Source organism: Mobula hypostoma, chromosome 24 (genome assembly GCF_963921235.1).
Source record: "Mobula hypostoma chromosome 24, sMobHyp1.1, whole genome shotgun sequence".
Classification (NCBI taxonomy): Eukaryota; Metazoa; Chordata; class Chondrichthyes; order Myliobatiformes; family Myliobatidae; genus Mobula; species Mobula hypostoma.
This window is the reverse complement of record NC_086120.1, coordinates 44,863,116-44,879,459: the sequence shown is the minus strand read 5'-3', so window position 1 is coordinate 44,879,459 and position 16,344 is coordinate 44,863,116. Positions and strand designations below refer to the sequence as shown.

General features: G+C 43.8%; 1 protein-coding gene across 2 annotated transcripts in view; it reads right to left on the bottom strand.

Annotated features, from left to right (window-relative positions):
* The window catches only part of LOC134337271 (PDZ domain-containing protein GIPC3-like), a 102,663-nt gene extending 86,824 nt beyond the window's left edge, over positions 1–15,839 (bottom strand). Inside the window, exons 1-4 of one of the 2 annotated variants that reach the window (XM_063032138.1) lie at positions 15,748–15,839; positions 15,390–15,511; positions 13,913–14,226; positions 5,487–5,672 (exon numbers count right to left, since the gene is read on the bottom strand). In XM_063032138.1, the coding sequence (XP_062888208.1) occupies positions 5,487–5,672; positions 13,913–14,197 (471 nt within the window). In that variant the 5' untranslated portion in view covers positions 14,198–14,226; positions 15,390–15,511; positions 15,748–15,839. The remainder of the gene's footprint in view (positions 1–5,486; positions 5,673–13,912; positions 14,227–15,389; positions 15,512–15,747) is intronic. The other variant, XM_063032137.1, reaches the window with a different exon arrangement.
* Positions 15,840–16,344: the final 505 nt, after the last annotated feature.

Here is a 16,344-nt window from a genome sequence, read left to right as displayed (position 1 = left end):
TTTTTCAGTCTTGGTTTGTCTTGTGTTTCTGTGATATCATTCTGGAGGAACAAATTGTATCATTTCTTAATGCATGCATTAAATGACAATAAAAGAGGACTGCGTGTCCACATTATCTAATCTAATCTAAGAGCTGTCCCTGTAAAGTACATTTCTGGTTCTCCCTTCCAGCACAGAAGTGGGTGGTCTGAAGTTTTGTTTAATTTTAGCTAGTCTCCATCTCATGGTGTACCTTTACCGTGACATAGCACGAATAATAACTATGTGCAGTGGAGACTGGCTGTATCAGGGCTTGGTATGGAAACACCAATGCCTTTGAATGGAAAATACTACAAAAGGTAGTGGATTTGGCCCAGTACATCACAGGCAAAGCCCTCCCAATCAGTAAGCACATCTACATGAAACACTGTCGTTGGAAAGCAGCATCCATCATCCGAGATCCCCACCACCCAGACCATGCTCTTTTTTTGCTGCTGCCAACACCACCAGGTTCAAGAACAGTCACCACCTGTCACCCATCAGGCTGTTGAATAAAAGGGGACAACTACACCCACTTGCCCCATCATTGAAATGTTCCAGCAACCAATGATCTCACTTTAAGGACTCATTATTTCATGTTCTCATTATTTATTGCTGTTAATTTTTATTTGTGTTTGCATAGTTTGTTGTCTTCTGCACTCTGGATGATCTTTCAGTGATCCTGTTACAGTTACTATTCTATAGATTTGCTGAATATGCCCGCAGGAAAATGAACCTCAGGGTTGTATATGGTGACATATACAGTATGTACTTTGATAATAAAATTTACTTTGAAGTTGAATCATCCTAATGACTGGCAGCACCAGATTGAGTATAAGGCCATAAGACCATCAGACATAGCAGCAGAATTAGGACATTTGGCCCATCGAATTGCTCCTCCATTCCATCATGGCTGATTTATTTTCCTTCTCAACCTCATTCTCCTGCCTTCTCCCCGTAACCTTCAACACCCTTACAAATCAAGAGCCTATCAACCTCTGCTTTAAATATACCCAATGACTTGGCCTCCACAGCCGTCCGTGGCAATGAATTCCACGGATTCACCCCGTCTGGCTAAAGAAATCTCCCCTCATCTCTGTTCTAAAGGGACATCCTTGCATTATAAGGCTGGGCCCTCTGGTCCTGGAGTCTCCCACAATGGGAAACATTCTCTTCCTGTCCACTCTGTCTAGGCCATTCAATACTGTACATGATCAATTTCAATGAGATCCCCCCGTCATCCTTCTAAACTGCTCCTCTCCTCCTCCCACCCCCTCTTAATCTCCTCCACAACCGCACACACATTGGGTCAGTTCACCAACAGCCATCTCGATCGTCAGTTAGCTCCTCCTCACTATTGAAAGTGTCTGCACGAGGAACTAATACAAGAAGCCAACATTTATCATTAAAGACCCCTGCCCTCCTGGCCATCGAATCTTCCCACAGGGACCCAGGCCGATGGCACAGAACCCTGAGGTTCCACACCAAAGGTTCAAGAACAGCTCCTTCCCTTCAACCATTCGGTTCTTGAACCAACCAGCACGATGCTGATCACTACACTGACACCTTACACTGTGTAGTGTTAATGCCAGTATGGTAACACTATGACCACTTGGATTTTACTTTGTTCAAATTTCATTTGTACTTTCTTATATAAAGTTCATATAATTTATATTTTCTCTTGCAGAGGCTGTGTATCTGACACTATGTGCCTGTGAAGCTGTTAAAGAGTAACGCACACAAAATGCTGGAGGAACTCAGCAGGTCAGGCAGCATCTACGGAGGGGAATAAACAGATGACATTTCATGTGGGGGGCTTTTAACCAAAATGCTGACTGCTTATTCCTCTCCATCGAGCTGCTGAGTTCCTCTAGCATTCTGTGTGTGTTACTCTGGATTTCCAGCATCTGCAGAATCTCTTGTGTTTATGACATGCTGCTAAATAACATCTGTGCACCTGTGCTTATGACTATAAACTTGGTTTTGAATTTATCCGCCTACACTAACCCTATTAGTCATCTCGTGGATCATTGCTTTCTGTACCTTGGTAGTTTAAACCCTCACTCTCAATGGCCTGCAGATGTTGTAAAGAGTCATCAACGCAGCCCAGTCTATCACAGGCACAACCCTCTCCACCACCGAGAGCTTCTACAGGAGCCACTCACTACAAGACGGCAACTATCATCAAGGGTTTTTTCTTTGGTATGTCAGATTGGAGGTACAGAGGCCTAATGTCCCACATTACCAGGTACCCGTCAGTCTGGACATGCCCTCTTCTCATGGCTACCATTAAGGAGAAGGTACCCCATCCCTCATAGTTACCCAAGGCCAAGTTTAGTCATTTTAAGTTTCTTTCCATTGGGGTTTACCTATTTATTATTTTTTTATTATGATACAGTGCAAACTCGGCCCTTCTGGCCTTTTGAGCCACACCGATCAGCAACCCCTGATTTAATACTATCCTAATCACAGGACAATTGATAACGAGCAATTGGCCTACTAATTGGTACATCCTTGGACTGTGGGAGAAAACCAGAGCACCTGGAGGAAACCCACACATTCTATGGGGAGGACGTACAGACTCCTGACAGATGACACTGGAATTGAACTCCAAACTCCAATAACTTGAGCTGTGATAGCATCGTGCGAACCGTTACACTACCACGGCTATCATGGGTTTAGAGTTTTATTCAAGAATGGGAAAGACTTTTACACCTGCAAAAAAAATCCTCTTTCCTATGTTATACCATAGAACAATACAGCACAGGAACAGGCCCATCCTGTCTGTGCTTCCCATAATGCCAATCCAATTCATTCCTATCCGCCTGGACATGGCCCATAACCCACCATTCCCTGCCTGTCCATGTATCCGTCTGAATGCTTCTAAAGTATTGCTGTTTCAAGATTCAAGATCGTTTAATGGCATTTCCTGTACACAAGTGTAAAGGAGAACGAAATAATTGTTACTTTGGATGTGATGCAGCACAATAAAAACATGATAAGATAACGAACACAGTAATAAAAAGACAATAGATATAAATACATAACAACAAAATGCTGGAGGAACTCAGGCAGCATCTATGGAAAAAAAAACTGTGGAAAAAAATAGCTTATATACGTAGATTGATTGTACTGTACGTCCATAAAGTGATGCTCGGCACAGGAGTGTCTGTAAATAAGGTGACTGACAGGAAATGATAAAGTAGTGGTGGTGGGGAGTGTGGAGGAGTGGATTAGTGTGTGGAGGTGTTGATCAGCCTGACTGCTTGGGGAAAGTAAAGGTTTTTGAGTCTGGTGATTCTGGCGTGGATGCTACGTAGCCTCCTCTCCGATGGGAGTGGGACAAACAGTCCATGAATCAGTTCTTTGTTACCGGGTCCCCTCAATCTCTACAAGGATTTCTGCTTATGTAAGTATATTCAGGACTGCACAGAAGCCCAGTTGGTCAAGCTGCCACCTCACAAATCGAGTAACCGAGGTTGAATTCTGTCCTCTGGTTCTCGCTGTTTTCTCCAGATGCTCTGGATTCCTCCAACCCACAGACATTTAGAAAAATTGGGGGGGGGGGTGGTGGAAATCTCATTTAAACATACTAAATATTGAAAAAGGCCTGAATGGCATGGGTGTGGAGAAGATATCTCCAGCAATGGGAAGATCTAGGGCCAGAGCCTCAGAATAGAAGGACGTTTCTTTAGATCAGAGATGAGGAGGAATTTCTTTACCGAGAAGGAGGTGAACCTATTGAATTCATTGCCACAGACAGCCATGGAGGCCAGGCCATTGGGTATATTTAAAGCAGAGATTAACAGGTTCTTGATTAGTCAGGGCCTCAGGGGTTATGGGGTGAAGGCAGGAGTTGAGAAATATAATAAATCAGCCATGTTGGAATGGCAGAGCAGACTCGATGGGCCAAATGGCCTAATTATGCTCCTATATCTTACGTTCTTATACTTGAAAGCCTAGTTCAAGCAACAACTACATCAGGATGGCAACGCTTAAACTGGAAACTCCAGATGTTCCAGGCATGTGGTTAACTTAAATTATAAAATGTTCCTCTAGATCAGGGGTTACATAGAAACATAGAAACATAGAAAATAGGTGCAGGAGTAGGCCATTCAGCCCTTCGAGCCTGCACCGCCATTCAGTATGATCATGGCTGATCATCCAACTCAGAACCCTGTACCAGCTTTCCCTCCATACCCCCTGATCCCTTTAGCCACAAGGGCCATATCTAATTCCCTTAACCTTTTTTATATAATGGAACCCTTTGGCAGTCCGGTGAAGACTCTGGACCCCTTATCAGAATAAAGTATTATTTAAAAGTCTATAAAATAAAATGCACAGGATTACAAAATAAACCAATTCTATTGAAATATAGCTATCAAGATATTTTAAAAATTATGATATAGTAATATATGTGCTGTTAAGTAACAAGACTTTACACTTAAATAACGACAAGTTAAAATTAAATTTTATTTTTTAAAGACATATCAGTGTGAAGACTGTTGTTGCTCAGGTTGAATAAGAACATAAAACAGTCGGGTGGTCTTTGACAAAGCATCACACATGTAATGTTGGATATTCAATCGCAGGACTGCCCGATAGTTGGCCAGCTACATCACACACACAGGAAGACTGTGGTCATGTTCAATCTACCCACTGGTATTATAATTACTGTAATATCAAAGTAGTGACGAGCATACTGTAAACGATCCTTTGAGATATTTGTAACAACTGTAATGGAAATCTCTGTGATTTCTATTGGTGACAAAGTCACAGATACAGCTTACACTATGGTGGTTTGTTACCTACATACATAATTGAAGGAAATACTAACTTTCAGTTAAAAGTTAGTGAAAATAACGATGTAAATTTTTCCCGTACAAGTTCATGGACCCCCTGGAATCTATCCACAGACCCCTGAGGGGTTTGTGGACAGGTTAAGAACCCCCTACTCTAAATATTTCAATAATAACTTTAAGAAAAAGTTGAAATAATACCACAGCTAATAAAAAACCATACCCTAAATCACAAAGTGTCCTGTTATCAATTAAGTGAACCTGTGTTATTAATATAGCATAGATTTATAGCAAAGTTATAAAGACTGACAGGTTCTTGATTAGTCAGAATGTCAAAGGTTATGGGAAGAAAGCTGGAGATTGGGGTTGAGAGGGATAATAAATCAGCCATGGGTGGAATGGCAGAGCAGACTCAATGGGCCAAATTCGGCTCTTGTGTCTTATGATCTTATGGTCTTATGCAGAGCAGGAGGTGAATTGGCCATTGTAAGTTGCCCCTTGAGTGCAGAATCTGGGGCTAGTTGATGGGAAAGATGGGAAAATAGAATTGGATTAGTACCGGATTAGAATAGATGGGTGATTGATGATTGGCATGGACTCATTGGACCTCTGACTATAGGACTCTATGACTCTGTTTTGAAGCAGTGTCCGTATCTGCACAGTCTGTACCTTAATGAAGGCGTAACCCGTTCCGTTGTCAGTGATGGTCAGACCCAGAGCGTCCTCCGACTTGGTCACCTCCACTTCTTTCATTTGCCCTTTCACATGGGCGAAGATGAAGTCCTCCAGCCCAATCTGGCCTCCCAGTAATCTCTGCATGTCTACCTTGTGGGTGTTTAATGTGCAGAAAAGAATCTGCTGGTCCAAAAAAAAAGGAAATAGAAAATGTGAAATATAGCCATGGATATCTATAGCAGATTGGAAAGAAATAGGCTTCTGTTTGAGCTGAAATCTCTACAAAATTAACACTGACCACCAATCTTCACTACGTTTTCAACATTTACGACTCTCACGCAAAATGCTGGAGGAACTCAGCAGGTCAGGCAGCAGCTATGGAAATGAATAAGCAGTCAATGTTTCAGGCCGAGACCCTTCTTCCGGACTGGGAAGGAAGGGGGAAGAAGCCAGATTATGAAGGTGGTTGGGTGGGGAAGGAGTACAGGATGGCAGGTGATAGGTGAGGGGGAAGGTGGATATGTAGGGGAGAGGGGGATGGTGAGAAGCTGGAAGGTGATTGGTGGAAAAGGTAAAGGGAAGAAGAAGAATGAATCTGATAAGAGAAGAGAGGGAAGCATGGGAGAAAAGAAAGGAGGAGGAGCATCGTGGGAGGTAATAGACTGATGAGGAGAAGAGAAGAGGCAAGGGGGGGTAGAACGGAGAATGGAAAGAGAGAGAAAGGGGAGGTGGAATATCTACTGGAAATTAGAGAAATCAATGTCCATGCCGCCAGGTTGGAGGTCACCCAAACGGAATATGAGGTGTTGCTCCCTCAATCTGATGGTGGCTCATTGTGGCAGTAGAGGTGGCCATGGATTGATATGTCGGAATGGGAATTGGCAGTGGAATTAAAGTAGTTAGGAAATCCTGCTTGTTGCAAATCGAGTAGAGCTGCTCGAAAAAAAGCGGTCCCATCGCCGTTGAGGAGACCCGGATACAGCAGATGATCCATCAGTAAGAAGTAGTGAGCCACAGGGATTGGTGGATGGACCTGTGTTGCTTATCATAGATGGATGAGAATGTAAGTGGACTGTTTAGCAAGTTTACAGATGACAGAAAAATGTTGCCATGGTCACAGATGGTAAAGAAGTTGGTCTCCATATGCTTAGATAGGTACAAGGAGGGACAGGGCTTAGTTGTGCAATCACTCGAGTCGAGTATGATGTTCTCCTAAGGCAGGGATTCCCATCTTGGGCTCCATTGACCCCTCGGTTAATGGTAAAGGCCCCTGGCATAAAAAAGGTTGGGACCCCTGTCTTAAGGGGTTGTTTACTGGCAGGTCCTCAGGTGGCTGTAGAAGCCAATCAGGATGCACGTAACTAAGATGTCAGGGTAGATTCCTTCAATGGAAATTGCCTGTGAGTGACTTTGTTTAATATGGGGAGGCTGACACACAGGCAGCCCCTACACAGCCCTTGCCATGTTGAAGCCAGGGTCCAGAGACAGAGAATGTAAGGTGACGGGGGAGCCTTCCTCCACCCTCACTGCCATTACGACGTGTCATCATCTTCTTCCCGCTCCATTGCTGAGGTCTTGGTTGGATCGCTCTCTGTCTAGAACCTCCCACTTGAACTTACTGCCATGAATGACCCTACCAAGTTCCAAGTGCCAGATGGTTAAACTCCAGACAGCCTCACTTTTGGGATCACATTCATCTGCTAGCCTCTCCATCGTGACGAGGTGACAACCGTCAGAGAAGAAGGGCTTAGATAGATGACGTCTGAATACAGGAAAATGGGACTAGCTGGGTGGACGAGACGTTAGGCATGGACTGGTTGGGATGAAGAGCTGCTGCTTGTGCTGTATTGCTCCACGTCTCTAATAGGAGGAGTTCAGGATGATATGGACAAGATACAGGCAAACTGCTCTAGTTTGGTGAGCACCGTGGTCAACATGGGCGAGCTGGGTTGAAGAGGTCTATTTTCATGTTGTGTTACTCAGAATCAGGATCAGGCCATGAAGTGTGTTGTTTTGCAGCAGCAGTACAGTGCAATGAAGAAAAAACTATAAATTACAAATAAGAAGTAAATTAAAATTCACATTAAATAAGTAGAGCAAAATAGTGCGGTAATGAACATGGGTTTATTGTCCATTCAGAAATCTGATGGCAGAGGGGAACAAGCTGTTCCTGAAACGTAGAGTGGGTGTCTTCAGCCTCCTGTACCTCCTCCCTGATGTACTAATGAGAAGAGGGCATCCTCTGGGTGATGGGGACCTTAATGATGGACACCACCTTTTTGAGGAATCGCCTTTTAAAGATGACTCTGAGTCTTTTTGCAAATGTATTTTAATTGACTGATGTACAACACCACGCAGGTCTTGTTGCATCCTCCTCTTTCTAATCTATCATTGTTCAGATAGCAACCTGTTTTCCTGTTTTCATCATTAAAGTAGAAAACTTCATATTTATTCACAGTAAGCTGCATCCACCATGTGTTCAAGCAACACACATCAAAGTTGCTGGTGAACACAGCAGGCCAGGCAGCATCTATAGGAAGAGGCGCAGTCGACGTTTCAGGCCGAGACCCTTCGTCAGGACTAACTGAAGGAAGAGTGAGTAAGGGATTTGAAAGCTGGAGGGGGAGGGGGAGATGCAAAATGATAGGAGAAGACAGGAGGGGGAGGGATAGAGCCGAGAGCTGGACAGGTGATAGGCAGAAGGGGATACGAGAGGATCATGGGACAGGAGGTCCAGGAAGAAAGACGGGGGGGGGTGACCCAGAGGATGGGCAAGAGGTATATTCAGAGGGACAGAGGGAGAAAAAGGAGAGTGAGAGAAAGAATGTGTGCATAAAAAAGAGTAACAGATGGGGTACGAGGGGGAGGTGGGGCCTAGCGGAAGTTAGAGAAGTCAATGTTCATGCCATCAGGTTGGAGGCTACCCATACGGAATATAAGGTGTTGTTCCTCCAACCTGAGTGTGGCTTCATCTTTACAGTAGAGGAGGCCGTGGATAGACATGTCAGAATGGGAATGGGATGTGGAATTAAAATGTGTGGCCACTGGGAGATCCTGCTTTCTCTGGCGGACAGAGCGTAGATGTTCAGCAAAACGGTCTCCCAGTCTGCGTCGGGTCTCACCAATATATAAAAGGCCACATCGGGAGCACCGGACGCAGTATATCACCCCAGTCGACTCACAGGTGAAGTGATGCCTCACCTGGAAGGACTGTTTGGGGCCCTGAATGGTGGTAAGGGAGGAAGTGTAAGGGCATGTGTAGCACTTGTTCCGCTTACACGGATAAGTGCCAGGAGGGAGATCAGTGGGGAGGGATGGGGGGGACGAATGGACAAGGGAGTTGTGTAGGGAGCGATCCCTGCGGAATGCAGAGAGAGGGGGGGAGGGAAAGATATGCTTAGTGGTGGGATCCCGTTGGAGGTGGCGGAAGTTACGGAGAATAATATGTTGGACCCGGAGGCTGGTGGAGTGGTAGGTGAGGACCAGGGGAACCCTATTCCTAGTGGGGTGGTGGGAGGATGGAGTGAGAGCAGATGTACGTGAAATGGGGGAGATGCGTTTAAGAGCAGAGTTGATAGTGGAGGAAGGGAAGCCCCTTTCTTTAAAAAATGACATAACAAGTCCAACTCACGCACACAGTGTTGTTTGCAAACTTGGGGATGTTGGAATGCCTTCACCTAATTCCTGATGAAGGGTCCTGACCTGAAATATTGACTGTTCATTCCTCTCCGTAGATGCTGTCTGACCTGCTGAGTTTCTCCTGCATTTTGTGTGTGTGACACTGAATTTCCAGCATCTGCAGAATCTCTTGAGTTTATTCCTTCATCTAACCCTGGTTAGAACACACTCGGAATATTTTATTCAGTTCTGTTTGCTTCATTGTAGGAAAAATTTCCAGCATCTGCAGACATCTTGTGTTTAAAACATCAACTGTTTATTTATTTCTTTAGCAGTGCCGCGCAGAATAGTCCTTCCAGCCCTTAAAGCCACACCACCCCAGCAACCCCCCAATAAACCCAATTAATCCTACCTTAATCACGGGACAATTTACAATGAGCAATTAACATACCCAGTATGTCTTTGGACTGTGGGAGGAAACCAGAGCACCCAGATAAAGCCAATGCATCCCACTGGGAGGAAGTACAGATACTCCTTACAGAACGACGCTGGAATTGAACTCCGAACTCTGGAATCTCCCAAGCTGTAATAGCATTGCACTAGCCATTCTGTTACCATGGTACCCCCACCATAGGTGCTGCCTGACCCACTGAGGTCCTCCACAATTTTGTGTGTTGCTCTATATTTCCAACATCTGCAGTTTTACTCTTGTCTCAAAACATCAATAATCTATAGTTTTATTATTGTTATACATACTGAGACACTTAATAAATACGAAGATTATCCAATAAACTATTGGTTTATCATTGGCATATGTATCATACAGACAAAATTGTTTATGTGCCAACTTGACCAGGAGTTCCCAACCTTTTTTTATGCCATGGATCCCTGCCACAAGTGAGGGATGCATGGACCCCACCCTGGGAACCCCTGATCGAGACAGATTGCTCCACATGTGTTTAGATCAAGGTAGTGACAACAAAAATGCCACGGTAGTGTAGCGGTTAGCATGATGCTATTACAGCCCGGGGCGTTCCAGAGCTTGGAGTTCAATTCCGGTGTCATTCTATAAGGAGTTTGAACATCCTCCCCATGGAAAGCGTGGGTTTTCCCCATGTGCTTTGGTTTCCTCCCACAGTCTAAAGACATACCAGGTAGTTTAATTAGTAACTGTACGAGGGGTAATTGATAAGTTTGTGGCCTAAGGTAGAAGGAGTCAATTTTAGAAAACCTAGCACATTTATTTTTCAACATAGTCCCCTCTTACATGTACACACTTAGTCCAGCGGTCGTGGAGCATACGGATCCCTTCTTTTTAGAAGTGGTCCACAGCAGGGGTGATTGATATGTTTGTGGCCTAAGGTGGGAGATGAGTTATTAACTTCAAACTTTCTGCATTATCACTCAAAGAGTTGAACTGCACGTGCATGTAACGAGAGCATCTTGGACCTCCAGGTGGTCCACAGCAGGGGTGATTGATAAGTTAGTGGCCTAAAGGTAGAAGGAGATGAGTTATACAGCTCTTGTTACATGCACGTGCAGTTCAACTCTTTCAGTGAAAATGCAGAAAGTTTAAAGTTAATAACTCATCTCCTTCCACCTTTGGCCACAAACTTATCAATCATCCCTGCCGTGAACCACTTTCTGGAGGTTCAAGACGCCGACTTCTACAAAGAAGGGATCCGTATGCTCCACGACCGCTGGACTAAGTGTGTAAATGTAGGAAAAATAAATGTGCCAGGTTTTCTAAAATTGACTCCTTCTACCTTAGGCCACAGACTTATCAATCACCTCTCATAAATTGCCAGTGATTAGGTTAGGATTAATTGGGTTTGTCAGGGGCTGCTGGGATGGTGTGGCCTAAAGGGCTGGAAGGGCCAATTCTGCACTGTATCGATAAATAAATACACAAATAAATAAATAGACAGAATGCTAAACAATAGTGTTGAATCTATAGAGAAAGTGCAGTACGTGTAGACAAGGTCCATGGGCCATGATGAGGTAGACTAGCAGTTCATCTTTAGTGCATCAGATGTCCATTCATGAATCCAATGACAATGGGATAGAAGCTGTTTCGAAACCTGGTGGTACGTGTTCTTAAGCTTTTATATCTTCTGCTTGATGGGAGAGGGGAGAAGAGAAAAGGGCCAGAGTGGCCTTTTTTGGCTCACTACTTTGATTATGTTGTGTGTTTTTTACACCCTGGTCCCCGAGGAACGCTGTCTCTTTCAGCTGTGTTCATGTGTGGTTAAATGATAATTAAATTTGATTTGATTTGACTTGGTAGGAGGGCCCCGATTATATTGGCTGCTTTCCTGAGGCAGCAGGAAGTGTGGACAGTGTCAATGCAGGGGAGGCTGGTTTACATGCCAGCCCTGGGCTACTTTTACAACTCCCCAAAGTCTCCCGCTGTCTTTGGCAGAGCAGTTGCCATACCAAGCTGTGATGTATCTAGGTAGGATGCTTTCTAAGGTACATTACAAAAATTTGTATGAGTGGCTGTGCTTGAGCTGGAGAGGATGCAGAGGAGAGAGAGACAGGAGTTGTCTTGGAGCCTGAAGATACATTTATCTTTTATAGATTCAAGATTCAGTGATTCAAAGTACATTTATCATCAAAGTACGTATGCAGTATAAACCCTGAGATTCATCTTCTCACGGACAGCCATGAAACAAAAACCATGGAACTCATTCAAAGAAAAACATCAAACACCCAACGCACAAAAAAAGAACAAATTATGGAAACAGCAAAAAATGAATAAAAAACACAGAATATAAAGCACCGAAACACAAATTCATCGAAACAGCCCAGGCATATTCATGCAAACTTGAGGAAATCTGCAGATGCTGGAGATTCAAGCAACACACACAAAAAATGCTGGTGAATGCAGCAGGCCAGGCAGCATCTATAGGAAGAGGTACAGTCGACGTTTCAGGCTGAGACCCTTCGTCAGGACTAACTGAAAGAAGAGCTAGTAAGAGATTTGAAAGTGGGAGGGGAGGGGGAGATCTGAAATGATAGGAGAAGACAGGAGGGGGAGGGATGGAGCCAAGAGTTGGACAGTTGATTGCAAAAGGGATATGAGAGGATCATGGGACAGAAGGCCCAGGGAGAAAGAAAAGGGGGAGGTGGGGAAGCCCAGAGGATGGGTAAGGGGTATAGTGAGAGGGACAGAGAAAAAAAGAGAGGGAAAAAGGGGGGAAAATAATAAATAAATTAATTAATAGATAGATAGATAGATAGATAGATAGATAGATAGATAGATAGATAGATAGATAGATAAATAAGGGATGGGGTATGAAGGGGAGGTGGGGCATTAATGGAAGTTAGAGAAGTCAATGTTCATGCCATCAGGTTGGAGGCTACCTAGACGGAATATAAGGTGTTGTCGAACAACACCCACTTTACAATGAGTGAAAGACGTCTTTTACATTTCAGAAGAATGAGACCCTAACTTTTAAAAATTACTTTGTTTACCTTTTTTCATGTTTAAATTCTGTGAACTCCCCACTCTCTCTCCCTAAATTTCAGAGCCAACTAGTTGGTAAAACATTTTTTTGTCATCACATTAACAATCGTTGGTCAATTTGTGTGAAAAAAGTGTTGGCTTCTCCAATGAAAGTAATACAGGATCAGTGTAAAAGAGCAGTTGATGGTCTGAATAGATTTGATGGGCTGAAGGGCCTGTGCCCATGCTGTCTCATTCCGTGATTCTATGAGGAATAGCATGCAGATACACACATTGAATATTGCCAGCATAACACTGAGGTAAACTGTTGTCAAAGGCAAAAATTACAAAAAGATTTTGAAATCTAATTTTGTATACAAAAAGATTTTCTACCACTATTGCTTGACTTAAGTTCCAAGACCTAAGAGCTCACACCACAGATCATTGTCCATGGAGAAATTTCTTTCACCAGTTATTTTTGTTTTTGAGTTGATTATGTTAAAGGAAACCACATTTTTGCCTCTGATGGAGATTTTAGATTGAAGCAGCACATGCTACATTCTGTTTCCTTTCGCCTGCTTCATTGTAGTGATGGATTGCTTGATCTGCCCGGATTCAAGATTGTTTAATGTCATTTCCAGTAAACAAGTATAAAGGAGAATGAAATAATTGTCATTCCAGATCCAATGCAGCACAAAAAAACACAATAAGATAAAGAACACAATAATAAAAAAAACACAAAAAATATAAATACATAAGATAGCTTTTATACTCTACATAGATTGATCGTTTGTCCACAATTTTGATGCTAGGCACAGGAAAGTCTGTACATAAGGTGACTCTGACTGGAAGTGATAGAGTAGTGTTGGTGGGGTGGGTTAGTGGGCCTCGTCAGCCTTACTGATGAGGAAAAGTACCTGTTTCTGAGTATGATGGTCCTTGCATGGATGCTACACAGCCTCCTCCATGATGGGAGTGGGACAAACAGTCCACAAGCAGGGCGTGTGGCATCCTTCATGATGTTACTGGCCTTTTTCCGGCACCTTTCAGTATATATGTCGTTGTTGGCGGGTAGGCTGGTGCCAGTGATGCGTTGGGCAGTTTTAATTACCCACGGTAGAGCCTTCCTGTCCGCCGCAGTGCAGTTTCCTTACCAAGCAGTGATGCGGCTTGTTAGGGAATGATATAATAGTGGTGGTGGAAGGCAGGGAGGTGTGTTGGAATGAAAGGCAAACAAAACTGTTTCACTACTTATACAGGTACACATGATCAACTTCCAAAACAGATCAACTTCCAATTTACAAAAAACACAAAGTTTTGGCAAAAGATGGCTGCCCTCCCCCACTGCACCCACCTCTGTTGGTGATATGTCGAAGACCTCGGCAATTTTGGCATACAGTTCCTTGACATTAGTGAAGCCTTCGATCCTGCCGGTAGGGCTGCCGTGGGCCAGCTGGGTGTGAAATATCAGCCGGGGGCGAATCCGAGGAGCCTGGGGAGCGGGCGGTTCATCTGCAGTCTTCCCTGTACCTTGAGCCGGGGGACGTGCCTGGTTCTCGTCAGCAGCTCCTTCCTCCATCAACCTGTTCTCGTCTGGTTTTGTCGACTTTTTACACTTCCTCCTGGATCCACGCAGCATCTTTCTCTGGGACTCAGAGATACTAGCTTCTGAATAAAAGATGACTTTGCCACACATTGGAAGCATACACGGGTAATTCAAGACCCGTTCAGAACTCTGAGCACAGAACCTTATACATAACTTACCAGGTAATCTCATTAAGGGGAGAAGAGAAGCTGCACTATGATACTGACTATCAACAAGACAAGTTCTAGGCAATGGATTGTGTTTTGTTAACAATTTAAACAACTTCTATGCTCTAGTATTTATATATTTATACACCTTTATTCCACATCCATATTTTAACCTCTAAGTATTTTTCAATGTAATTTCTTTCCTTCTACAGATGCATTGTTGAGAGCATCTGAAAATGCTGCATCACTGTGTGATACTGTACTGAAATGCAGACATCCCACCTCTCCCGGAAGTTCCGGGAGTCTCCCGCATATTAATAGTGGCTCTCTGTTGCCCACAAATTATATACCATATCACAGAAATCAATCTTTTTGAGAGCGAGCGCGAGAAAGCAAGAGAGAGCGCGAGAGCAACCACGAGAGAGAGAGCGCGCGAACGAGAGCACGCCATGGCAGAGTGTTCCAAAAAAATATAAAACGTACGTCACCCCAGACTACACTAAAGTGTACCCCTGCCTAATAGGGGTCAAAATAATGAGAGTGTTGCTCACTGTGCTGTTTGCAACAGTGACTTTTCTATTGCCCATGGTGGGTTAAGACTGTAAAAGACATGTTGAGGTGAGTTTAATAGGTGTCATTCGTTCATTAGCATCGCTAACGTTATTTAAACTAGCTGGCTAGCTGCTAAGAAACTACTCTATTGCAGACATCCCACCTCTCTGGAAGTCTCCCGCAAATTGATGGTGCTACTTCCCTAAAATGAGTCTTTGCAGGGTGGGATGTCTGGAAATGGCACTGCTGCAGACAGAAGGGCTTTCCAATGCATCCCCAGTACCAGGAAACCGGCCATTAAGGATATGCTATATATATAAAAATTGCTGGAAAAAGGCCGACAATATCATGAAGGATCCCACCCACCCTGCTCAAGGACTGCTTGTCCCACTCCCACCAGGGAGGAAGCTATGTACCATCCACGCCAGGACCACCAGACTCACCGTTACTTTCCCCCAAGCAGTAAGGCTGATCAACACCTCCACCCACTCACCCACCCCTCCACACCCTCCACCAGCACTACATACAGAACATGTAGCTTCACTTTATGGACATTCAGTCAGTCAAACGGCACTTTCCGATGGCCAAACATTTTCATTCCCGTTCTGACGTCAGTCCATGGGCTCCTCTTGTGCCAGGATGAGGTCACCTTCAGGGTGGAGGAACAAAACCTTATATTCTATTTGGCTAGCTTCCAAACTGATGGCATGCATATCAATTTCTCCTTCTAGAAATTTCCTCCCTCTCCCTCTCCTTTTCTTCTGTTCTCTAGCCTTTTATCTCTTCTCCCCTGCCTACCACTTCTTCCTGGGTCCCCTCCTCCTTCCCTTTCTCCCATGGTCCTTCCTCCTCTCCAATCGGATTCCTTCTTCTCCAGCCCTTTACCTTTCCCAACCACCTGGCTTCAGCCATCACCTTCCAGCTATCCTCCGTCCTCGTCTGCCGTCTTCCCGTTCCTTTCCAGAACTGAAGAAGGGTGTTGGCTCAAAACGTTGACTGTTTACTCATTCCTATGCTGCCTGACTTGCTAAGTGCTGCCAGCATTTTGTGTTTTATATGATTGCTTTTATATTTATATTTATTGTTGGATTTTTTATTGTGCTGTTTATGTTTATTGTGTTTTTTATGCTGTATTAGATCCAGAGTAGCAATAATTTTGTTCTTTATATTCGTGTACTGAAGAATGATAATAAACAATCTTGAATCTATTCTTTATAATTGTTGAATTTTTTTGTTGCATATCGCACTCTGATCCACACACAACAGCAAATTCATAATAAATGTCATTTATTTATCTGCTGAATAAAGTTGATCTTTGACCCTTGACTCTTGATCCTTAAGCTTGTGAATTGCAGAGCGCCACCTATGTGTGACTCTCTGCAATTGACAAGGCCTCAGCTTTTATCACAGGAAATCTATCTGTTCAAAAGTCTAATAACAGATTCAAATTCAGATTTATTTGTCATATGTAGATTGAAATGT